Source organism: Camelus bactrianus, chromosome 21 (assembly GCF_048773025.1).
Source record: "Camelus bactrianus isolate YW-2024 breed Bactrian camel chromosome 21, ASM4877302v1, whole genome shotgun sequence".
Lineage (NCBI taxonomy): Eukaryota > Metazoa > Chordata > Mammalia > Artiodactyla > Camelidae > Camelus > Camelus bactrianus.
In genome coordinates, this window is record NC_133559.1 from 18,765,683 (window position 1) to 18,791,227 (window position 25,545).

At 37.4% G+C, this 25,545-nt stretch overlaps 1 protein-coding gene across 6 annotated transcripts; it reads left to right on the forward strand.

Moving 5' to 3' along the window:
* The first annotated feature begins 4,753 nt into the window (after positions 1 to 4,753).
* Positions 4,754 to 25,545, forward strand: GORAB (golgin, RAB6 interacting). Of its 6 annotated transcripts, none has more exons than XM_045515885.2 (7): positions 5,118 to 5,820; positions 7,229 to 7,351; positions 9,521 to 9,635; positions 12,410 to 12,758; positions 14,980 to 15,081; positions 17,872 to 18,012; positions 23,806 to 25,545. In XM_045515885.2, exons 2-7 carry the CDS (start codon positions 7,340 to 7,342, stop codon positions 24,263 to 24,265), a joined length of 1,179 nt encoding a protein of 392 aa, XP_045371841.1. In that variant the 5' UTR covers positions 5,118 to 5,820; positions 7,229 to 7,339; the 3' UTR covers positions 24,266 to 25,545. The 6 variants fall into 6 exon arrangements, with proteins under 6 accessions (XP_010952156.1, XP_045371842.1, XP_045371841.1 ...); XM_045515887.2 differs by lacking the exon at positions 7,229 to 7,351 and adding an exon at positions 7,391 to 7,488 and having other exon boundaries at positions 5,123 to 5,820; XM_045515886.2 differs by lacking the exons at positions 5,118 to 5,820; positions 7,229 to 7,351 and adding an exon at positions 4,799 to 4,930.

A 25,545-nucleotide genomic window follows, 5' to 3' on the forward strand; every position in this document is an offset into this window, starting at 1 on the left:
TATTCAACAACTCAGATGAAACAAATATCTTGGAAGAAAAACTAGCAAAATCAATCAAGAAGAAATAGCCTAAATAGCACTATATCTATCAAAGAAATTAAATTTGTGGTTAAAAAGTTTCCTACAGTGAAACTCCAGAAGGCTTTACTGGTAAATTCTGCCAAGTATATAAGGAAGAATGAATACCAATGCTACACAAGTCTTCTAGTAAACTGAAGAGACGAAAATATCTCTCATTTGGTGAAACCAGTATCACCCTGATCCCCAAATGAATCATTACACAAAACAAAACTATAGGCCAGTATCTCTCAGGAACATACGTAAAAATTTTAACACAGTACTAGCCAATCAAATCCAACAATATATGAAAAGCATAATAGATCATGTGTAAGTAGAGTTTATCCCAGGATGCAAGACTAATGTAACACTGGCCAACTGATCAATACAATTCACCATATCAACAATCTAAAAAAAAAAAAAAAAGTCATATTATGACATAAATAGACCCAGAAAAAGCATGCAAGAAAATCTGTTATCCACTTCCAATAAAAGCTCTCAGAAAACGATGACTGGAAAGGAACTTCACCAACCTGATAAATGGCATCTACAAAAAAACCAAAAAACAAAAAACCTAAAGCTAATAATGCAGGAAAATGGATGTGGGGCATGAGGAGGGCTGAGTCCCAGGCTTCGGTTGAGCCCCTGGGATGTGCCCTGCCAAGTGTGGGTCCTTGGCTTCGCGCAGGAAAGAATTCAAGTGCGAGCCACCGTTGAGTTAAGGTAGATTTATTTAGAGAGATACACACTGCATAGAGTATAAGGCAAGAGAAAAGCAAGGAAAGAGGTGTGGGAATTGGGTGCTCAGGTTAAAGTAAAAGTAGGTACACACTCCATAGACAGAATGCCATCTCCAAAGCGGAGAGAGAGGGCAAAGGGCCACTAGGCGTGGTGTTGTCACTTGTTATGGTCTCAGTAGCTTCACACACCTACAGGTGGGATCAATCCAACTGCCCTGGGGAAGGGGCTGGGATTACCAGGAATTGGGCCACCGCCCATTCTTTGGTCTTTTGCAGTTAGCCTTGGGGTTGTCATGGTGCCTGCGGGCATGTTATTTGATCACGCTGTTACAATGAGCAAGCACATAATGAAGCTCAAGTTCCAGTAGAAGTTAAACCTCCTAATCGTCAAGGCCAACTAGGGGGTGACTCTTCCACCACTTTGGTTGCTATCATTCCTTGAGTGGCTGTGGCCTGCCCTCTTCCCTCCTGTCTCACTAAGATTTTTAATGGTGAAAGACTTTATGCTTTTCCTTTAAGATCAGAAACAAGACAGGGTACCCAATCTCATTCTTCTATTCAGCATGATACTGGTGGGTCTAGCCAGTGCGATAAGGCATGAAAAGAAATAAAATGTATGCAGATTAGAAAGAAAGAAGTAAAACTATCTTTCGCAGACAACATGACCATCCATGCAGAACATCCAATGGAATCGACATTTAAAATGCTGCTGTAACTATTAAGTGTATCTATCATGGTTGATCAACAAAGATATATCAATTTTATTTCTATATACTGGACACAAAAAATTGAAAATTGAGTAAAAAATGCTATTTATAATAGCACCATGTTATTAACTACTTAGGGATAAATCTGACAAGATGTGCAAGACCTATATATTGAAAATTATGGCATATTGCTGAGATGCTATTTTAAGGTCTTATAAAATATAAAATGGTGTCTTGATTCCTGTCAACCTATTGTTAACATTTTAAAATTTACTAACCCAAGAGTCCATGGCTGCAACTAGCAAAAAGTTAACAAATGGAGTTCATAGAAATTCATACAAGAAAGGAATCTCAGAGTATATAAAATGCGGAAATGTTTCAACTCAATATTTAACTTTGAAAGCTTTCTTCTTTTAATATTTATACAAGTGCTCAGTAGGCATCAAACACTGTTTTACACTCAGTAAATTAAGAATCCTCTGATCCTGTGGACCTATTACCTAACAGAGGGAAATACGAAATAAACAAATGTAAATAATTTAGGACTTATAATTAGTGCCATGAAAGTAATAAAGAACACAGAAATGGGGGAAAAACACGGATGCTATTTGGATAGGGTAGGGCGGTCACTGAAAGTCTTAGTAGACATTCAGGTCAAAACCTGAAGCAGAAAGAGCCAGCCAGATTCGAGAAAGATCATTATAGCCAAATGGAACAGCATTTGGAGAGCCTTGGCTAGGGCAGTGGGGAACGGGGGAGAGACTGGCATGTTCTAAAACCCTAAAGAAAGCCAATCTGGCTGGAGTGTAGGAAATGTGAAGTAAAGGGAAAGACCGCTTAATTGTCACATAAGAGGTATAAGATGGCGCACACTCGTATAAGAACTGGGATTTTATTCAGTACAACAGGAAGCTGTTTTACAGTTTTAATCAGGCTACAGATACTAGATTTGTCTTTTTGAAAAGATTCCTCTGGCTGCTCTGGTGGAGAATCAACTGGAGGCAATCTAATAGTCTAAGCTGTCACAGATGGTCCCCTTTTGCCACAAACACATAAAAATGCTGAACAACACATAGCATGTTTTTATCTAAAAGAAAAAAATACATCACATAACTTAAAAGAAAGCAAAAAGAGACGCAGAGAGCAAATCCAAGAAGGACTCTACCTTAAATAAGTGCTGGGGGTTAGGATTCCTATACACATTTGAAGATAGGATCGCCAAAATGAAGTTCAGAGGGTGGAAAACATGGTCCACATAACAGAGGATTATAAAAAAAACTCAGCCTACAGCTCTGGAAAGGCAGCAAGAAAGCCTGCTATCTGTGAGTTTTATACACATACACACATTTACACAAATCTATTATTTATTTATTCGTTCATTCATTCTTCTAAAGGGCCCCTACAGATACCTGAGGCCTAAAACATATATTGGGGGTGAGATCCAAATGTATATTACAAGTTGGAAAAAATCACCTTATATCTGGTTTAAAGTAAATGAAATTTCTAGGGACCAGCAAAACCAATCTGTAGATACAGTCTCTCAATCTAAGGTAGAGAGGACTCTCTCAGAACAAAGAACTTTGAAGAAGATCAAATATGCATCATTTGAAGAAATCAGTCTCTATGAGGGGGAGCCAATGGAAACAACAAAGAGCAGATTTAGAAGCTTACAACTTGGAAATTATAATTTTACTCAGATGTTATCTTTTACCATAATCTCGCTCACACTTTGGTTCTCATTCAGGGTTAATGCAAAACCTTTTAAAATACGTAATCTCCATGTCTATTATGATTATTGATTATTCTTGAAATTCACCCGGTGTGAGCTAAAAAAAAAGTTTATGTATGAAACTTAACATGGAGCATACAAGGTGGTTCATTTATTTTAGATAGAACTAGATGGCTAGTGCCTGTAACTAAGAAACTGAATTAACTACCAGACTGGTACAAATCCCCAACTACTATTTTGGAGGCAGATAATCTGTATCTTCAATGTATTTAGCCTGTGTTTAAAAACTGGATTAATCTGTCTCCTCCGATCCTTTTCAATAGCATTTTAATTTTTAAATGTTAGGAAAAAATGAGTCCACATTTAAAACGAAGCATTTGTGCACACCTATATTTCAGAAATCGCTTTTAAGTTTATAAGCTTAAAAATCACAAGAATTCCAAATATCCTTCACCTTCTAATCACCTATTGAAGCCTGAAATACTCATTCCAACTCTTTCCTTGGCGTAGTGTTTTTAGTCTACTCCTTTATTTCAATTTGTTTAAAAACACTGATATACTACAGCCAAAAGCCACACCTGGGATTTTTACACGTAAGCCAAAATAATTTGTTTTTAAAACGCAACCTAGTGAGACAAGAAACAAGAAAAATTAAATAACTGTTCTCTTTTAAATCACCCTGATTTATATGTACTTTGACAATGTTTGCATCTTTTAACCTCCGAAATTTTGCTTAAATTGAGAAAACGGAAGTCCAAAAAATTGTTCTAAGTAGTACCAGGACATTGACATCAGTTCTACAGGCAGAAGTCTAGGAAAAGTTTTTCCATTTCCCCAGTGCCCACGTTTGATGATCCTCTTTGAACATAAAAGCAGATGAGAGATCATTTTCAAAGAGGGACTGAGACATCCCTTAGGTTACAGATTAGCGAAAATCAGGCACAAAACATCAAGAAAACATCCCACAACCTACAGAAGTCTGGGAGGCATTGAGGCCTTTGGGAATTTACCTACACTGTTAAACGTGTCTGTTCCCTTTCCACTAGTATTCCCCAGTCCTCTGAATTTTTTTTTTTTTTTTTTAATAACTAAAAGCCTAAATCTGAACATTCATGAGTCAATCTGCAGGTTGATTTTAGTGCAGTTTTGGAAGAAACCCCTACTAGCCACGCAGCAGGGTTTAACCCCTCCAGGGCCACCAGGTAGAAGGTTCCGCCCCAGTAAATCCACAGTCTCAAGAGGCAGTTACATCCTCCCTTCTCCACCACCTACTCGTAGCCACTTCCTCACTGCCTGTTTATCCCCACCCTTTATTCCCAGCGCTGTTTCTCCCTTTATCCCGTGAAGCGATAACCCAACGAGCATAGGAGACAGGGAGAGAGAGTAGAGCCAGGTGAGGGGAGATGAGTGTCTGCGCGGCCGAGCCTTCCCCAGGAAGCTTGTCCGGCACTGCTGGAGACAGCCTCGAGGGGAGCCGGGTCCTGCGGCGGGGGAGAAGGGGCCTGGTGGCCAGGGCTCGACGCGCTGATTGGCTGCTCAGCCGCGGCCGGGGAGAACCCGGATGTGCCTGGCCGCCGTGTTGGCAGTCGGGGCTCCGAGGGTTTGGGTGTTCTCGGCGTGCAGGCAGCCGGGACGGATGGCGCACGGTTGGGCCGGCTTCTCTGAGGAGGAGCTGAGGCGACTGAAGCAGACGAAAGGTAAAGGGACGTGTGTGCTGAGGACACGGCTGTTCATTCTCGGGTCTCTTAAGGGAAAGGGGCGGGACTGCAGTTTTTCAGGGGGGAAGGGGGCGGGGACGAGGGTTCTGCGTGTCAGAGGAAGGAGCGCTAAGTGAGAGGACTGGATTGAGGGGGCTCCAGCGGTGGATGTTCTGGAGCCACGATGGGGGTGGGGGCTGGGGGAACAATTCCAGAGTTAGGGTATCTGTTTCAGGGATTTGACCTTTTCCTGTGAAAGAAATGGGACTTGGGAGAGGAAGGGAACCTGTAGGAGAATTGCTGCACAGATCAGTGTTGGAGGGTTGAGGCCAGGATAGGAAGGAGGAGGGTCCCGCACCGTATTAGAATTGTGATGAATTTATATTAGAAGCAGACTGTGATTGGGAGAAAGGGAGCACAGGGGTCTGAATAAATGCAAAAGGTCGGTCATCTGGAGCCTTGCATTCACTTCTGGTTGCCAGATGATACGGTTCTTTCCAGCTCTTGAGAGGCAACAAACCAAAAGGGCCTTTGAGAGGTTAGATGTGAAATAGCTATCTATCTGCTGACTTAGGTGTAAGCTAAAATTTTGTGCTTCCTTCTCCAGCTGTGTAGCATAATCATTGAGTGGACTTGTACTCTTTTGTTATCTTTTAGTGACGGAATTAAGTTTGCTGATATTTAATGAGAAACTCGGGGTAATATGAGGTGTGCTTTTTTGGGTTGAAATTTCATAAAGTTCTGTATGGTGATCTTGGTAGTGCACACCACTTCTGTGGGCTTACACCACTCTTGGTACCTACCATAACTTACACACTCCGGAAGAAAATTAACTAAGCCTTGCCATGCCTTTTTATTAGAGTTTGTGAGAAAATTGGGGTGTTACTCAGGTAAGCTTGTGCGTTTTTAGCGTGGTTCTGAAAATAACCCAGGGCTGACAAGTGCAAAAGGAAGTAAATTTGTAACATAAGGTCAGTGTAGCTTATATAGATTGAAGAAATTTTGACCAGTCCAAAGGCCTTTAAAAACCGTATCATAAAAGTTATACTACACTGCATAATTAACTGATAGTTATATATTCAGATGTATAGAGTGTTATTAGTACCCTTGTTTCTGGTCTGACCGGAACTTACAGGTATCAGCTTCTGCATTAGGGATGCTAATATGAACAGGGCATCATCCCTGTCCTCAGAGAGCTTGTAGTCTAATGAGGAGACAAACTATAATATAACGTAATAGTAGATGTTGTACAAGAGTTTGCTACACAGTTAGCAGGAGCCTTGCTGTGCTGGGGGTTGGATGGAGCTTGGCAAGATTTCATGCAGATGATGTATTAGCAGAGATGAGTTTACGGGGTGGGGGGACTGGTGGGGGGGACTTAATGTCGAAGTTACCTCTGCAATTTTGGGTAGACAGGGAGTGGAAGGACTTTAACTTCCAGACCTATCATTTCAGTGAGGTGTTGAGAGCATAGACACCAACTGACTAGTCGTTGACCACCTTGAGGACAGAGAGAACTTCTCAGTATCTTTGTATACTCAGAACCAAACACAGTGATCGGTATATTGTAGATCTCCCAGTTCTGCCTCTAAATCTTTTTGCCTTGGGTTTCTCATTTGTAAAACTAAAAGAGCTGGATCTTTAATTTTTAAGACTCCTTCCAGCTGTTCTCCAACCTTAAAAAATATAGTTAAATAATTTATGAAGATGGAGTTAGTTGCCAGCAAAAATAAGGACAACAGTACTCTGGAGAAATCCGTATAAGTGTTAGGGAAGGTCAGAAATGTTCTTAATACTCTTTTTATATTGTTTATAATATTAAAAAGCTGGAAACAACCCAAGTGTTCATTAACAAGGGAGTAGATAAATAAATTGTGGTATAATCATCCAGTGGGCTACTATACAGCTAGTGGGAATATATGAACTGTAGTCACATGTATTAGCATGTATATATTTCATAAACTTAATATATAAAAAGAGCAAATTGTAGAATAATGTATACAGTCTGATACCATTTATAGAAGGCCAAAATCATACAAAGCTGATATATTCTTTCAGTATTATAGGAAATATATAAAGAAAATCAGAAAAATGAAATACAAAATTCAAGGTGGTAGGAAGGCAAGGGAATATGATCAGGAAGGGGCAAATATATAGGGACTTTCAGAGGTATTGGTAATTATGAATTCAGGTTAAGTCAAATTAAGCTGCAGTAACACATAGTCCTAAAATATCACTTGTTTAAAATGATGAAGATTGGTTTTTCACTCTAGTTTCATGTCTAACCTGGGTTGATAGGACACTCTGCTCCACATAGTCACTCCACCCACACCATGAGTTAGTGCTGGCATGTAGGAGTTCACTATGGCAGGAGGGGGAGAAGATTGAGAATCGAGCATCGGCAATTAAATGCTTTCACCGGTAAATGACATGTGACACTCCTACTTGTATTTCATTTAGCAAAAGCAAGTCATGTGACTTGGAGGACAGGAAATAAAATTATCTTGTGTGTTCCAAAAAAGGAATTACTGATAGAATGTTCTATCCTTGAACAGCAGGTGTGTCTACTATAATGTTTTATTTGTTAAACAGTGTTATTTTTTATAATTCATACAGGTTGGACATGTATATATGACAGATACATCTTATTTAATGTATGATTTATTTCATAGTGAAAAAATTGGAAATAAGAAAATTAGTGCAGCTACAATGCTGTCAATTTCTAATTAATGAAAAAATGAGTTCTTTATTCTTGATACTAGCTCTTTGCTAGTTATATTATGAGTATCTTCTTACAGTGTGTAACTTATCTTTTAACATTTATCTTTTGATGAAAGTATTTAATTTTAATATGGGCAAATTTGTCAGTCCTTCTTGTGTAGTCAACATTCTCTTTGTCTTAAGAAATTAGTGCCCTACCATGAGCTCTAAAAGATATTAATCCCTATTTTCAATTGAGTTTTTAAAAATCATTTTTATTATAAGCTATAACAGATTCAAAACATTGCATAAAGAAATATGTTTCTAATGAGTTTTAAAGTGTTAATATGACGTTTAAGTCCTTAATCCATTTGGAGAGTGTTTTGTTTGTTTTTATATGGTGTGAGGAATAGATCTATATTCATATAAAGTTAAATCAACTAGATATAAAATTTTAAACAAATATTTGTAGAGGCAGTATGACATAAAAAGTAAAGGAAGGGAATGATCAACGCATGATCCAAATGCTGGTTGTCTTGGGTGGAGAAAGCAGGGCTTAACTAAAGGATACAGAGCAAAGATCACACTCAGAGCCTGTTTGCGTAATTTAACCCAAAAGTGTGTTGTCTTGTTTTTTTTTTTTTTTTTTTTTTTTGATTATCTGTTCTTTAAAGTTCTTTTTAAATTAATAGTGGTGATAATCATTAATGCTGTTTACCAGATACTTCTAGTTCACTTCTCTTACCCATATGTTCCTGTAGCCCTTGTTTCTGGGTCAGACCAAGTGCTAGTTCAGCATTGAATTGTGAACAGAAGTGTTATGTCACTGCTGAGTCAGAGCAATTAATTCGTGAACCAAGACCCTCCTGAGCCCTCTTCTCCCCTGCCGTGGGGGCTAGCAGCACTGAACGGCTGTATAGTCAGCCTGAAGCCCAGAGACTGATCAGCAGAAACTCCCTGCTGGCCTTCATTTGGCACATGGCATTAATGGGAAATAAACCTTTGTTGTTTAAAACTGCAAAGATTCCAGCTTTCTTTGCCCCTACAGCATAACCTAGATTTACTTGATTGATATAGTTCCCTATATTTTATATAAAAATCTGAATTTTTATGGTGAAATATCAAAATGTCTGATAACACTGACCTAAATTTTTTAATGATAGCTGCTGTTTTTTAATCGCTGGAGGTGGCTATGGACTGCCTCCTTTAAACTAGACTTGTGCTCCAGGTTTACCATAGTCTTCGTTGATACTTGCAACCACTATTGTAAGTGTGTAAAACAGTATGTTCCATTTTTTCCCCCAATGCTTTTAGAGCAGTTTTAGGTTCACGGCAAAATTGAGAGGAAGATACAGAGATTTCCCATATACTCCCTGACCCCCTACACATACATAGCCACCCCCATTATCAACATCTCCCACCAGAGTGGCACATTTGTTGTAACTGAAGAACCTGCATTGAGCCGTCTTGATCACCCAACCCCATAGTTTACATTAGGGTTCATTCTTGGTGTCCTACATTCTGTGGGTTTGGACAAATGCTTAATGTCATGTATCCATCATCATAGTATACAGAGTATTTTCACTGCCCTAAACATGCTCTTTTCTCTGACCATTCATCCCTCCTCTCTCCCCAACCTTTAGTAACCACGGATTTTTTTTTTTCACTATCTCCATAGTTTTGCCTTTTCCAGAATGTCATATAGTTTGAATCATACAGTATGTAGCCTTACCAGATATCTTTCCCCACTTAGTAATATGCAGTTAAGGTTCGTCTATCCTCTACATGACGTGATAGCTCATTTATTTTTAGCACTGAATAATACTTCATTGTCGGTATGTACTACAGTTTATCAGTTTACCTACTGAAGGACATCTTGGTTGCTTCCAGGTTTTGACAGTTATGAATAAAGCTTCTATAAACATCCATGTTCAGGTTTTTGTGTGGACATTAGTTTTCATCTCCTTTGACTTGATACTAAGGATCATGACTGCTGGATTGTATGGTAAGTATATGTTTAGTTTTGTGAGAAACCACCAAACTGTCTTCCAAAGTAGCTGTACCATTTTGCACTTCCAGAAATGAATGGGAATTCTTGTTGCTCCACATCCTAACCAGCGTTTTGTGTTTTCAGCATTACAGATTTTTGGCCATTTTAATAGTTGTGTAGTGGTATCTTGTTTTAATTTGGACTTCCCTGATAGCATATTATTGAGAATCTTTTCATATGAATATTTGCTATCTGTACATAGTCTTTGGTGGCTAGACACCTGTCAAGGTCTTTGACCCAGTTTTTAATCAGGTTGTTTTCTTACTGTTGAGTTTTAAGAGTTCTTTGTGTATTTTAGATAATAGTCCTTTATTAGCCGAGTCTGTTGCAGATGTTTTCCCCCAGTCTGTGTCTTCTCCCCTAGATGTTGTCTTCTACAGAATAGAAGTTTTTAATTTTAATGAAGTTCAGTTTACCAGTTATCTCTTTATTATGGATAGTCCCTTTTGGTGTTGTATGGGGAAAGTCATTGCTATGCCAGCTGTCATCTGGCAGTTTTGTTATCTTTTAGGAGTGATCTTCTAGGAGTTTTGTAATTTGGGGTTTTGCATTTAGGGCTGTGATCCATTTTGAGTTAATTTTTGTGAAAGGTGTAAGGTCTGTGTCAGCATTCATTTTTTTTGCATGAGGATGTCCAGTTTCAGCACCATTTGTTGAAAAGAATATTACATTTTTGTTCCATTATATTACCCTTGCTCCCTTGTCAAAGATCAGTTAACTGTATTAATGTGGGCCTATTTCTTGGCTCTCTGCTCTATTCCATTGACCAGTCTGTCCATTCTTTTGCTTATACCCACTGTCTTGATTACTATAGTTTCATAGTAAGTATTGAAGTCAAGTAGTGCCAGTCCACCTTTGTTCTTGAATATTGTGTTGGCTATTTTGGGTCTTTTGCCTCTTTGTATAAACTTGAGAATCAGTTTGTCAGTATCTGCAAAATAACCTGCTGGGATTTTGATTGGGATTGCAGTAAATCTGTAGATCAGGTTAGAATGAACAGACGTCTGGACAATACTGAGTCTTCTTATCCATGAACATGGAATATCTCTCCATTCGTTTAGTTCCTTGATTTCATTCATCAGTTAGTTTCCCTCATAGATCTTGTACGAATTTGCTTAGGTTTATACCTAAGTATTTCTTTCTTTTTTTTTTTTTTTGAATACTAATATAAATGTAATAATGTTATTGTGTTTTTATATCAAATTCCACTTGTTCATTGCTGGTACATTGGAAAGTGATTGACTTTTCTATATTAATCTTGTATTCTGCAACTTTGCTATAATGATTTATTAGTTCCAGAAGTTTTTTGTCATATGTTCAATTTTTAAGTGGCCTGATTTGTTGTTTGGGGGTAAAAATTAGCATTTTAGTTTCTATGAAAATGCAAAATAAAATGGAAGCTGTATTACTGACTTTCAGAGGTATATTAGTAATTTAGTTAATGAGTAACTGGGAGGTAGGAGGCTCAATGACATTTTTCTATGGTGTAAATTAAGATCAGCCAAGAATAAGTTCCTGATGCAAGATAAAGAACAGTACTTTGTGTTTCTGGCTGATGTCAACAGTAATAATATTTTACTTTTCACTATATGTCTGTCTTTTAAAAATATTTTATTTACATATCTCTTTTAATTCTTACACCAACTCTGTAAGTTAAATAGAGTAGGTAAATTTTCAACCAGTCTGACAGATGAAGAAACTGAGGTATAGAATAATTAATTGACTTGCCTAAGGTTACTGAGCGGAACAAAAGCAACACCAGAACTGTGGCTTGAGAGCTTTTAACTCTCCTTTGGGAAATTTAAATAGTAAGCTTGTGTTATTTCAAAGGTCAATATGCAGGATTTATAGGCCCTGTTTGAGTTCATTTACAAGGACTTATCAGTTTCCTTCCGCGGTATTTTGCGAATAATACCACTTACAGATTGTATTAAATGTAGCGTGAATGTCAATCAAATTCTGCAGTTATCTGTCCTACAAGATTAACACTGGTATGGACAATCCAAAAAGTACAATTGAAGTATCATCATTTAGTTCATAATGCTTTTAAAAAAAATTTCTCCCAGTTGTTTTATCTTCCTCTATTGCTTTGCTCAGGCTGCTGTTAAAATGAGCTCACATACATTGATTAAAGGCTAACTAGACTTTGGGGACACAACCTTAGACTATCTGGAAGATGAAAGAAAACAATTTAGAGTTAACTAGCATTCCTAAAATTAAGAGGCTTCCTTCAGTTATACTCTGTGTGTAATGTCTACCTATGTATTGGATGACCCTAAGATCTGTTAAAATTTGAGAAATTGAAGCCCATTTGAAAACTCAATTACTGTTTTATTTCAGAAGAGCAAACAGAACCATAAATGAAATTTAAGACATATCAGAGAGTTCATTTCTCTACCTACTTCGGTCATGTTAGTTGATTCTTTTGACAGCACATCAGGTTGAAACCTTGCATTATATTCTAAGGCCTTACAAACAGATGGACTTCCTTGAAGATAAATTGAGAGCTGGGATAGTTTTTGTTAAATATTAACAGTACGATTGGAGAACTGTCAAAACTCTGCAGGAAGCTGGCAGTTTTTTCCCTGGGCTTTTAAGATATGGAAGGGGAGAGGGGGACCTGTAGAATAATTATCAAAGTTTAATGTTAATGCTTTATTTTTTTAGGGAAATTATAATTATTTGCTGCTCACACAAAGGAATTTTCCTCCATTCTGTTCTATATATAGATCCTTTTGAACCACAGCGGCGTCTGCCTGTGAAGAAAAGTCGACAACAACTTCAGCGAGAAAAAGCCCTTCAAGAGCAAAGCCAAAAACTTGGACTTCAAGATGGGTCAACCTCATTACCTCCAGGGCAGCTGCTTTCCGCACCAAAACAAAGCTTTAACACTCAAAAACCACATTCTTCGCCCCCTGCTCCCCTTACACTCTCCTCTCCTGTTGGTGATGGAAAACCACAGGGTACTGAAAGTCAACCAGGGGAACTGGGACTTGAGAATTCCCATGATGGTCACAAAAATGCTGAGGTTCTGCCTCCAAAATCAGATTGCAAGTTGGAAAAAAAGAAAGTGGAATTGTTAGTAAGTCTATATATCCATGAGACTTTTTTCCATTTTACCTTTTTCCCCCCATTGGGCTTTGAAGAAATACAGTTTCAACATTTTGTCTGTTTTGTATTTTAACTTAGAAATGTAATGAATAAACTATTGAAAAACGGCTACCATCTAAATATAAGTTGTCAGTGTTAGCATTTTTATGTTTTATGTTATTTAGTCTTCATAAGTTGTACAATGCATGTTCATTATTTTTACTTCCCAGATGAGATATTTTGGACCCAGAAAAGATGCTGCATTCCCCAAAGTGAATACACAGCTAATAATTAGCAGAGTTGTGTCCACATACAAGTCTCTCTGGATCCAAAGTGTATGCCCTTTACGCTCACCAGAACCAGTTCTTATATGTGTAGTGCTCCTCCCCAAGTTGAACCCCGTCTTCAGCTTCCAGATTGCATCTCCACTGGCCCAGAAAAGGATACTTGTAAAGAAACATGAAGGGGTGGTCAAAGGAAAAGTATAGGAGATTGAGGGGACTAATTAAATAATTCAGCTGCATCATTAGATTCCTTTTTATTCTTTATGTAATGTGTTTGTATTAGAAACTATCTCCAGAATTTAATTTAGCCACATTCTTGTGGAAATTGCTATCTTATAACCCGTGAATTCTTATAATCAGAATTTTTTTTTATTATATAGTTTATGTTTGAATAACTACTCTTTATTCGTTTCCTCCTGATTTATCACTCATGGGAAAGAAAGAATGGTATTTGTTTCTGTTTTCCATTTTCTGAGTCTTTCTATTTCAAAATGTCCTACATTTCCTAATCTCAGATATTTTTCCAATCTCTGCTGATCCAGATTCTGTACTGAGTTTAAAGTGTTTCCAGCCCACCAGGGATTTACAGCCAAGAAATCATTTTGACAAGAGATATAAAGCCACATGACTTATGAGACCAAAATTAGACAAGTGCATACATTTAGTGTCTTTTAAGTGTAGTTTACCAGCAAAGTCCCAAGACAATTGAGAGTGGGTGTACAGGTGGAAGGGTTAAATTGAGCTGGAAAATTTAGATTGAATGTCATTAGGAAAATTATTATTTTTTTGGTACTTGGAAAGATTTTCAAAGAGGACGTAAAATCTCTGGAACTGTTGTTGAAAAAGAGGCTGTAAGAGGGGGAAAGGAAAGCTATATCTGACATCTCACTTCTCTGACAGAGGCAAAGGACAGGCCAGAGAATAGTAGAGAATGAAGGAGGGGAAGAAGGACTTGAAAGCAGAAGATCCCTGCCTAGTGAGTTCCTTGATAGTGTACACCACCAAGACCCCCGAAGGAGAGATGCCCCGATGAAAGTAATGGTCAGAGAAAATCCAGGTGTCAGTGTTGCAGACCGTTTGGGTTAGGGTGCTGGGTGAGCTGAAACTAAGCTATCTGGTGAGGAGATGCCCACAGTAGTAAAAATGAGAAATGCTAGCACCAAGGTGGAGGCTGTAGGAATGGAGAGAAAACGATAATTTTACAGTTTCTCTAGGTCTGAGAATAGAGATTTTTGATATAATAGTTGTGAGAAGTGACATTAATAGGAATCAGTAGCTTCATCATTACCTTGTTTAATTTGAGTTGACATTACATTTATGAATTTACAGGAAATTTTAACATACTTCATTCAGAGTTGGGTAAATTGGAAGACAATTCCTGTTTTCAGATCTTTGGAGTTTTTCTTTAGCCCAGCTTTCCAGTCTTAACTCATAGTGTTTCACTCCATTTAAAAATGTTTAAGAGCTAGAAAGAAGTGAGTAAATTGAAAGAAAATATATGAAATAAATATTGGTTGTTGTGCTAAGAGTATTACATGGTTATAGAGAACTAAGATACAACATGACGTTACTTATAGGCCAATTTATTTTGCTTTCCATTTTACCTATAATACATAATTAGTTTAAACAAGTTTCTTTGTACTCCTAAAAAATACCAGAGTACTCTGGCTTCCAGTTTGTGGGTTCCTAGATTATATACATATAATGGATTTCAAAGGGCCAATTTATGTAGGCCTTCTTTACTTCCAATCATAGTCTTTGTTCCTATTAGAACAAAATAATGAGCTGCAGATGGGTTCCCTTTAAGAGGGCTTTTGAAAGAAAATATACATAATCCGGTTGATTAAATTTTATACTTAGGAACTGAAACTGGTAAGGTGTGGAATGGGGCTTCAGAAACTCATTTTTATACTTTTGCTCCCTAGGCAAGAAAAATCTCGTTGGGAAGTCCTCCAGCAAGAACAGCGGCTGATGGAAGAGAAAAATAAACGTAAGAAAGCTCTTTTGGCTAAAGCTATTGCGGAAAGGTGAGGCACCTGCACCAGGAGAGGCTGTTTGTAACCTGTAATCAGTTCTGTCGTGTTTTGTATTTCTTTTCCAGTGTCTGTTCTAATAAATGACATTTTCTTTACAACTATCACTTTTAAGGCCAAGTAAACAAATTATGTCTTGCAAATTATACTGAAATTCCAGTCCTGGTTTATTAAGGAGACATTTTTAAGCATAGATCATAATAAACTTATGAATACAAGTGCGATTAAAATTTAGGGATCATCATCAGTGTTTTCAGTTTTAACTGTCTACACATTCATAAGGGAGCGGTAAACAGCTATCAGTGTAAGTAAATTAGCAATGAATGCAGGTTTTAATTTTGACATAGACCTTAATCATCCAACGTGTAGAGGAACAAAACTATTCCACATAAGTGATTTAAGTCTTTATTGTATTTCCTATGGTCATTTTTCTTAATGTGTCCTGCCCCCACGGATAGAAGATACATGATGTAGTCCAACTTTTTATCGGTGACTCTGGATCGTCATTATGAGCATTGTCCCATGTTATGTACAGTTTTTTTCTCACCCTTCTTTTCCTTTACTCTCTCATATTGGCCTCGAACAGCAACATTCCTGTTTGAGCCACTTTTCCCATCCCTCACCCACTCTTCTCTTTTAGTTTGTAGTTTCCAAGCCTAGTCAGTAAAGCAATAATTGAGAATAGTGAGAACTAAATGCGGGCAAATATTCAGTGTCATTTTCTTTTTAGATCTCCAGAAAAGTCTCGCAAAGCTATTACTGATTGAAGCTGGTTTATGTGTCGGGGAGGGGAAGGAACAGGGATAGAGAGAAAGGCAGGTGAGGATAGTAACTCAGTCATTTAAAAGTCTACAAGTAGTGAGTGCTGGAGAGGGTGTGGAGAGAAAGGAACCCTCCTACATTGTTGATGGGAATGTAAATTGGTGCGGCCACTGTGGAGAACAGTATGGAGGTACCTTAAAAAACTAAGAATAGAATTGCCATATGATCTTGCAGTTGCACTCTTGGGTATGTATCTGGAGAAAACTCTTAATTCTGAAACATACATGCAAGTTGTGGTATATTTATATAATGGACTACTACTCAGCCATAAAAAAGAATGAAATAATGCCATTTGCAACATAATGGATGGACCTAGAGATTATCATATTAAGTGAAGTAAGTCAGAGAAAGACAAATATCATATGATATATCAATTATATGTGGAGACTACAAAATAATACAAATGAGTCTATATTCAAAACAGAAAACTCACAGACATAGAAAACAAACTTATGGTTCCCAAAGGGTTGAGGGGGGCAGGGAGGAGAGGGATAAATTAGCAGTTTGGAATTAACATATACACACTACTATATATGAAATAGATAACCAGCAAGGTCCTACTATATAGCACAGAGAACTATATTAATATCTTGTAATAACCTATAATGGAAAAGAATCTGAAAAAGTATATATAAATATATATATAACTGAATCACTTTGCTATACAACTGAAACTAACACAGCATTATAAATTAACTATATACTTCAATGGAAAAAAAAGGTTAAAATAAAAAAAAATTTTAAAACAGTAATTCAGGATTTTGAAAGTAATGATTTTTCTCCTCTTACTGGTACACCTTGATCTTCCAGGAAATAGTCAACTTACTGAACTTATGTTTCAAAAAGAAAAACTATGATTATTTAAAAATGATGATTGAAAAGCATTTTAGTCATCCTCACTTTGGAAGAGGTTGGGAAGGCTGTTTACTGGGGATTTTACAAAAAGATTTACAGGCTCAGCACTTCTTCTGTACATGCTTTTGATTTAAGACAGAAAGCACTGATATGGATAGAAATGTAAGGAAATATAACATGATTAGATTATTAATAAATGGACAGAGAGGTACTTGAAGTAAAAAACCGTACAGTTAACTTTTGTAGGCAGAAAACAAGGGGAAACGCATAATGGAGTAGAAATCAGGAGAATGTAAGTTGCCGTATAGTGCTTTTGTTGGGAGTTCTTTTTTCCTGTGAGAATGTGAAATGAAATTTCAAAATGAGTGAAATCATGATTAAAGGTTGGCTTTTGTATTTGTTTATTCTGTTTCTTACGTCGATGATTTAGTTGGGCTTGGTGAGAGGACTGAGAGATGATGAGGTGGGGAAACAAGGGGGAAAAAAGAGTGGTTTTGAGCCCCCTCAAGAGAATTTTGAGGACCTGTACTTTTACCTAAAGAAGGAATCAAAGCAATAAAAGTTTGGGGAAATGAGTCCTAAGAAAATTAAAATCAAATAGATGTTTTCAGACGTATAAAGAAATGGTGTTCAATGTAGGCGTCTGTTCTTGGTGTCCAGTAAGTATCAGACAAATGAAAATGAGCTTAGCAAGAAGAATTTAAGGCTAGAAGTTTGGAAAGCTGTGTTTGATGTTCTAACGTAAAGAGAATACAGACAGGTCCTTTTAGTGCTTATGCTCTTCCTTACGGAATGTAGATGATCAGTGAACTCTATTGCTGTTTCTTTTAGTGTTACTTTCTCCCTTGTATATGAAAACAATATGTACTGATAGAAACTTTGGAATAATAAGGGGAAAAGTGCAAATGCAGGCATAGAGATACACCAGGGTGTTCCTAGCATTTATTTCCATTTTTCTGGGTTTTTTTCCTAATTTTTAAAAAATTATGCATTATAATCATTACTGGACACACAGTAGCTTGCTTTTTTTTTTTTTTACTTATGTTGTGTATGGATATATGATTTTAAAATGTTTTTGTTTTTTCACTCATGTTCCTTATTTTCTAGATCTAAACGAACTCAGGCAGAGACCATGAAACTAAAGAGGATCCAGAAGGAGTTACAGGCTTTAGATGACATGGTGTCAGCAGACATTGGAATCCTCAGGAACCGGATTGATCAGGCCAGCCTTGACTATTCATATGCTCAGTAAGTTGGGGAACTTGAACTCTGAATAGAGTTTGATTTGATTAACATTTATTATTCAGCTGGGCTGGGGCATTTATGTATGTCACTGTTAACCCTCTTAACAACCCTATTAGGCACTATACTTATTCCTGTTTTATACTTGGTCATGTTACCTCCTCCAGGTCTTCCTTAACCCTGCCCTACCTGTTAACCTTCTTCATGTCCCTGTTAGAGCACTTCTTGCATTATTTATTTATATTTCAGTCTTTCCTGCTAAGCCATCAGCTATTTAATGTGAATGACTTGTCCCCAGATTCTGTGTATTATTCTAACACCAATTCTGTGCTCTTTCTTTGAGAAATGTTGATTGTCTTAGGTTGTCTAGGGATTAGCCTCATTCTCATTTCAGTTTTCATCAAAGAAAGGCCTACTTAATTTTTTTAGAAACCTTTGAGTATTTTAAATACCACTCTGTCTTAAAAGCTCGAACTGTTTTCTCTTGTTTTTCCTCTTTCAGTTATACTCTGTATAAAATGGTTTGCTGTCACAAGTTTCCTTGATTTCAATGATTGGCATTTTTTTAAAGAGAAAAATCATCATGGAGTATTCTCAAAACAAACTAACACATGTAAAGAATTACACGAACTTTGCAAACAGATAAAAGAGCAAAAAATTAAGTCCAATTTCAGGGTTTTCTGTCCTTTCAGCATTGCTTTAATCATCCTGGTTTGTCCTTTTTCACAAGGAAATGCTGTGTCAATGATTCAGTTTGCGTCTTTCTCTGTAACACTAGAAATCCATCAGAATGCCTCATTAGTCCAGGGTAAACCACAGCATCAGAATGTTTATATAACAATTTAAAAGCGGAAATGCTTGATTGTGGTTTTTAATTCACTGTTTATTGTTTAAGAAAGAGGTTTGTGGTGTCCTTGTGATTTTTGTCATTGTTGTTTGACCATATGCTATTAGACTTAATGGGTTGCTTTTATTAATTGACTGCATAAATTAATGCCATCAGTAGCTGATAACCAGCAGTTCCATTTCTATTAATGAGGTCATTAAGGAGGTAACCAAGATTTTATTAAGATTAAATTAAGCCTAGATTTTTACACATTTTATCCTCTGTAACTTAAGTTTGCTAGAGGAACATTTTTATGCCTTTGTAGCCCTTTATATGAATAATTCACATTATTCTGGATATCTCAACAGAAAAATCATTTGCGTATGTTTTAATTCTATCCTGGAGGTGGCTGGAGAAGGAAGCCTTTCTACATTGAACAGCAGATAAGAAATGTCATAGTTTTAGCCTTCAGAGAACCACATGGAAGGGAGGATTACTGCTTAAAGAAGAAGACATCCCATAGTAGTATATGAATATTTTAAGTGAAATTTTAGTACATTTTTACATAGTAAAAAGATTTTACCTGGTAAATTTTTATATCTCTTAAGCTAAAGATGACAGTTTCTCATGTTAATGATATTGACCTAGTTGTATGTGAATATATCCTTGTTGTACATGTAAGGTTAATTTTTAAAACATAAACTCTTGAATGAAGTCAAAGAGAAGCCGTAGACAATTACAGCTAGAACCAGGGTTGTGTCTTGTTCATGCATAAGATTAAAACAACATTTTCTAAATTTACATCTGTAGTTACTAAGCAGTGATAGATTGGTGATATAATATTATGGTCTAGCTTTCTACTGGAAGGCAATCCCTAGGGCCTTCAGTTTCTGTGGTTCTGTGGGAGATTTCCTAGTTTTTTTTTTTTTTTTTTTTTTTTTTTTAATAATAATATGGTAGTTCTGTAGTGCCTGCTACAGTGCTATGTCCACAGAAGGTTCTTGGATATCGAATAGGCCAGAATTCACCTTAAAATTGGTTTCTGTAGAACAGTGTCAAGGTGGACACCTGAGGAGACAGCACTTTGGGCGAGGTGGTCTGAGAGAGTTGTCGCTGCTGCTGCCATTCACAGCTGTGATTATAACGCTGCCATGTGCTGCGCAGACCAGCTTGTAAAACTGAGTGGCTGCATGTGGAGCATTTCTTTAACCCTCAGTATGCCAGGAAAACAGTCATCACTGTTCACCATCTATGTGTAATAGACACTCCCATACACCATGCACATACCTGCGCACATACACATAAAGAAGTGAGAATAAAAAGGATTGTGGGAAACAACTTTAAAGATTTAATAAGACTGTAAGCATAGCACGCCTCTTTTCGTCAAGTAACGTTTGACTCCAAATATTGTAAAAAGCTAAAAGAATGTGGTTATGTCCTTTCAGCATCACAGGACAGTCTGGTTACTTGTAAAATATTGTATGATAAAGTTCTTCTTGTTGAAATTATTAACTCTATGAAAATAACATATTTCCTTTTTATCCTCAGAAATATCTTTTTCACTCATTGATTCTTGAGTTTGAGAAAATTCATCTAGGACTGTTTTTCTGACGACTCATACTCAGATTTTCCTTGTATGGTCAGTTTCACTGTCTAATGTCTAGCCTGTCTCTGCATTGTATTGGTTTCCTGGGGCTGCCATAGCAAATTACTGAAAACAACAGAAATGTATTGTCTTACATTTTTGGAAGCCACAAGTCTGAAGTCAAGGTGTCGGCAGGGTTGCTCTTCCTTCAGGGACTCTAGGGAAGAATGCATTCCTTGCCTCTTCCAGCTTCTAGTGGCTGTCGACATTCCTTGGCTTGTGGCCACATGGTCCCACTGCTTCCTCCTATTTCCTCTCAAAACTTCCTCTGCCTCTTTCTTAAGAGGATACATGTGATTGCATTTAGGACTCAGCTGGATAATCGAGAATAAACTCCCCTCAAAAATCTTTAATTTTGTCACATCTTTTGTCATTTAGGGTAGTATTCCCAAGAACCTGTGAATGGTGTCGCCATTCTTCTTTTACACCTTTTTATTAAACGGTGGTATAACACTTTGGACAACATAGTAAGGAAGCTAAGTGGTGGTGATTTATTTCGTTGTACTACCATCCTTTTAGGTCATTCCATCATTTTTTGTTTTCAGATTATTTTAATTTTTTAGCATAAATGGGAATAATTAATGAGTAATGAGGAAATTCCTAGGGTGATGAAATGGCAGAATATTTCAAGATAAAGGAAAAATTGTATTTTAACAACCCCATAATGTATCTTAGATTTATAAAAGGACCCAGTGGACCCAGACAGTAATTGCAGAATATAATTAGTTTTAGACTATTTTTTCAAAAATGTAAGTAAATTTTCTCTTCTCAGGAAAACTCCTAAGAAAGGATAAATATCAAGATATGTTGATCCTTATAAATAGTTCGAACTGCTCAGAAAAGAGACTAAAAAATTAAAAGTGTTTCAGTGGAACCTGATGGTGTGCCAAGGGTTAATGGTTGAGTTTTTTTATTTATTTTTTTAATATCATGGATACTGAAACCAAGAGACAGTTTCTAGAATTCTTTAAATAACATTCATTAAATCATTCAGTATTCCTTTAAAATAACAAGACAATTCTGTAATTACATTTCCAGTTCAATATGTCTTACTGTGTTAAGTATAATGCTCTTATTATTCTGTTCCAAAGTATGTCTTCATACTCTCATTTGGTATTATCCACCTGACCCTCAGACTCATAGTGCAGTTTGTGAAACGAATCAATATTTTGAACATAAATCACTCTGTACAAGAGTATATATGCATGTTTCTGGCCAGAAGGACTTTAAATAAATAAACAAAATGCAAAATCTTCAGTGATTTATCCAGGGTGAAAGATCAATGGAAACCTAGGGACCTATTTGCAAATTTTAATTTCAATTCAGCATTCATGAGCCCAGTCAGTAAATCTTTACTAACTGCCTTCATCTGGCTGAGAGAGACCACAGACTTTCAGAGAAGGGAGGGGCAGGATATATATATACCTGTAGAGAATGTTGTCAGAGCTCTTAAGCTTGATGAAAGAACATTCATGGACAGGATATGTTATCCCTGGTCACCATACTGGAATTTTCAGTCTCCGCATGCCTTTTCTCCAGCCTCTTCCACAGGAACCTGGTTGTGTTTTGTATCCATGATGGTGACCCTGCGGCACTCCTGATTAGAACAGAGATGGGAACTCCAGAACATTTAACCCACAGGCTAAAGGGGGTACGTGGCACGGCCTGGCACTAAGAGTTCTTTTTAAACTTATACGAGTCAAGTGAAGCCAACCCAGGCCCTCCCTCTGGAATTTTGGGATCGGAGCACTGAGAGATTGAGTGGAATGAATGTGATGAGCCACAGCTGGTGGCCATATTGGGCTGTGAATATGATAAGAAAGTCTAAATGAGAAAAACTGTGGTTTCTGAGCATTGAAGAGAATCGCCTTTGATTCTGATGACATGCCTGTGAGATTGCCTCTTGTATCCTAGAATAAAACACACTTTTCACCTGAGCTAGTATGACTGAATATCTGTTCATAACATCCAGAAAAAGCCTTCCCCAAAACAGGTACGCACATCGTAAATGGCAAAGGCAGGTTTTGAATGCTGGGTTCTCTAAAAGCAAAGCCTTTTATTTTTCACTATATTTCCTTCCAAGTCAGAGAATCTCACATAAGGAGACATACCTGTGTCCTTTTTGCTATAATTCTAGTACTAGAAATTATGTGTTGCATTGAGTTGATATAGGCAATCATAACAGGTGAGACAGCATGGCCTTCACAAATGTTAGTGGTAACTAAATAGAATGGTTGGTAAGTGGGTTCAACTTCTTTTGTGGGCAAAAAGAAAAACAATACATTATATGGAAAAGGCAAAAAAGAAAAGAAAGAAGATCACAGGGTGACTTCCCCAATAGAATTACCCTGCTTCAAATAAGACTGTCATTACCTATCTATCTATGCAGTTTCTATATATGTAACTATAATAGACTTCTCTTAATAAAGTATAACAGTGGTCCGTTGTTGCAGAGTGGAGAAGTTGAGAAGAACTTAACCCTTCAGGAGACATTTAGTAATGTCTGGAGACATTTTTCGTTATCACAACCAGCAGGTGCTACTGACAGCTAATGAGAGAAGGCCAGCTTGCTGCTACACACGTGCCCCACAACAAGAATCATGGCCCAAGTTGTCAGTAGTGCCAAGGTGGAGAAATCCTCCTTAAACTTACCCTAAAGTTTTCTATTTTCATTAATGTTTACTCTTTGCTTCCCCCAAGTATCATTCCCCTGGGTGTGCTCTGTCCCGTTTATATTCACCTCCCAATCACTGTCCATGTCCTTCACCCAAATTTCTCTCCCTTTTCTAGTACATTCATCGAAAGAAACAGATTTTCTACTTTCTCCATCTCTTACTGTTTTACCTCTCATGAGTGTAACCAGTTGTGCGCTGGAGCCGGCTTGCACTGGATCATGAGAGAGAGATTGTGTACATCTCCCCAATTCTGCATTCAGTGCCACACTGATAGTTTGAAATTGGCCTTGGTGATAATATTTTTACTGCAGAAATTAACAAACAGCTACAAATTAGGACTCTCCCCCAGTGGAGCTAGCACGCCTGAATTAACCCTCTCAGCCTGCTTTCATTCACACACAGCCTGGGGAAGAAGAAATGAGTGCAGAAGAATTGTTATATTAGGAGAGCCCAAATGTGCGTGCTGTGCAAGTTTCAGCAGCAGGAGCCTGTTTTGTCTGATAAGTAGACAAATGTTTGTAAAGCCGTATTTTCATCATATTTCATCAATCATTTTTTCTGATTTTGGAGTTTAATTGTTGTTTCCAGGCCCTCCTTTGAATCTCTTTTTTAATGGAAAACTAACGGACCGCTCTTTGTACCTGTCCCTGCAGGAAGCGGTTTGACAGGGCTGAGGCAGAGTATGTTACGGCAAAGCTGGATCTGCAGCGCAAGACCGAGCTCAAAGAGCAGCTCACCGAGCACCTCTGTACCATCATACAGCAGAACGAGCTCCGCAAGGCCAGGAAGCTGGAGGAGCTGATGCAGCAGCTGGACGTGCAGGCTGATGACGAGTCCCCGGAGCTCGAGGTGGAGGTGGAGAGATTTCTGCGTGAACAGGAAGCAGAGGCAGGGAAACAGGTGGTTCTCTCGGAGAGACCATCTCAGCCTTGTGGGGAGCGTGTGACATTAGGGTTTGCTGAAGAGAACAAAAAACATCAAGAGCAAGCTGCTTCCCAAAAGGGTGATGAACAGTGTGAAAACACCAATAGCACTCCCCTTCAAAATCCAGCACAGCCAAATCAAGACGTTGAAACGACTGTGAAAGACATTTCAGCTTCTCTGACCACGTGATGTGCCAGTGTTTGTTCTTCATGACTGCCGTGGCACTCGGTAACCTTTCTGTTAACTATTCCATGACCTCTGATAGATAAATGCCTCTTTAAAACTATATTAATTTTTGAAGCCATGATTAGTTAGGATAACATGTTTGACTATTCTAAAATCTCAGATTATGGTAGTTTTTTAATATAGGGGCATAGTTCACCTTGATTTGGGTCCAGTTCCTTCATTGTACTCTTATTACTGGGTGAAAACAAGTGATTTAAAGGGATGGAAGGAAGACTACATGGTTAAGAGTGTTTTTAGGCCAGGTAAATACAGAAAAGTAAAGTGAAAAGTGATTCTCAATACCTAATTGAACTCTTAACTTCTCCTGAAAGAAAAGTTGAGAGTGAAAGTCCTGTTTTATGTAATCAGTAAAGAGATACAAAAACTAACATGTGAAACAGAGAGAGTGAGAAACAACTAACAAAGGTGGTGGGTTACATTATCCATCCGGATTTTACTACAGTTGTAAAACAACTGGGAAATTGTAATTTACGGAAAGAACCAGACCACTTAAGCCAGCGTCATTTTTGTTTTCAATTTTCCTTTGAAATAGCTTTAGTTCACAAGCTGAGTTTTGGTTGGTTGATACACACATGCACACAGACACAAACACACATACATATGTCATTTCAGTGTTAATATATTGTCTTTAATCAGCATGTTGATTCAGTTTAGACAATGAAAACATTTCTACAGTGAGACTGAAAAGAATATAGAGAATCTTATTGCTACTTTCGGTTATTTTAAAAAAATGACATATTTTCTTTCTAAAGTCACCTGTAAATGTGTTTTATGTTGGATATAAATTATCCTGTCATAAAACATTTAAATGGTTAAACTGGTGGTTTTCTTATTACTTCAGTAGTTCGTTCATTTCCATCACTAACGCTTGACCACACTACATTGTGCTATAAGTGAATGTGTAAATAAATACTGTAGTTTCATCACAAAATCTATGAATATCACATTAAATTACGATCTGCTTATCAGAAGTTCCAAAAGTACAAACACTACATTTTAAGTCTTAAAGAACTATTATAAAAGAAGAGAAGGACAAATGTAACATTGTATCCATAATAATTTCTGAAAAAGTTGGGGACATCGTATTCTTAAGTGAGTTTGTTTGAGGGTGTTATCTTCTAGTAATGCGGATGAGCTTCGTATTTTTCTATTACGAACTTTGAGTTGAAATTTCATTGTCCAATATGCTCTTATTTTTCTAAGGAATAAACGAGTCTAATGCA

Bases quoted from the DNA above. Each gene is read 5' to 3' on its own strand.
- GORAB (XM_010953854.3), top strand. From the start codon at position 4,795: ATGTGCCTGGCCGCCGTGTTGGCAGTCGGGGCTCCGAGGGTTTGGGTG. The intron at 4,931-12,409 runs GTAAAGGGACGT...TTCTATATATAG, and splicing joins GCGACTGAAGCAGACGAAAG to ATCCTTTTGAACCACAGCGG. The intron at 15,082-17,871 runs GTGAGGCACCTG...CTTATTTTCTAG, and splicing joins GCTAAAGCTATTGCGGAAAG to ATCTAAACGAACTCAGGCAG.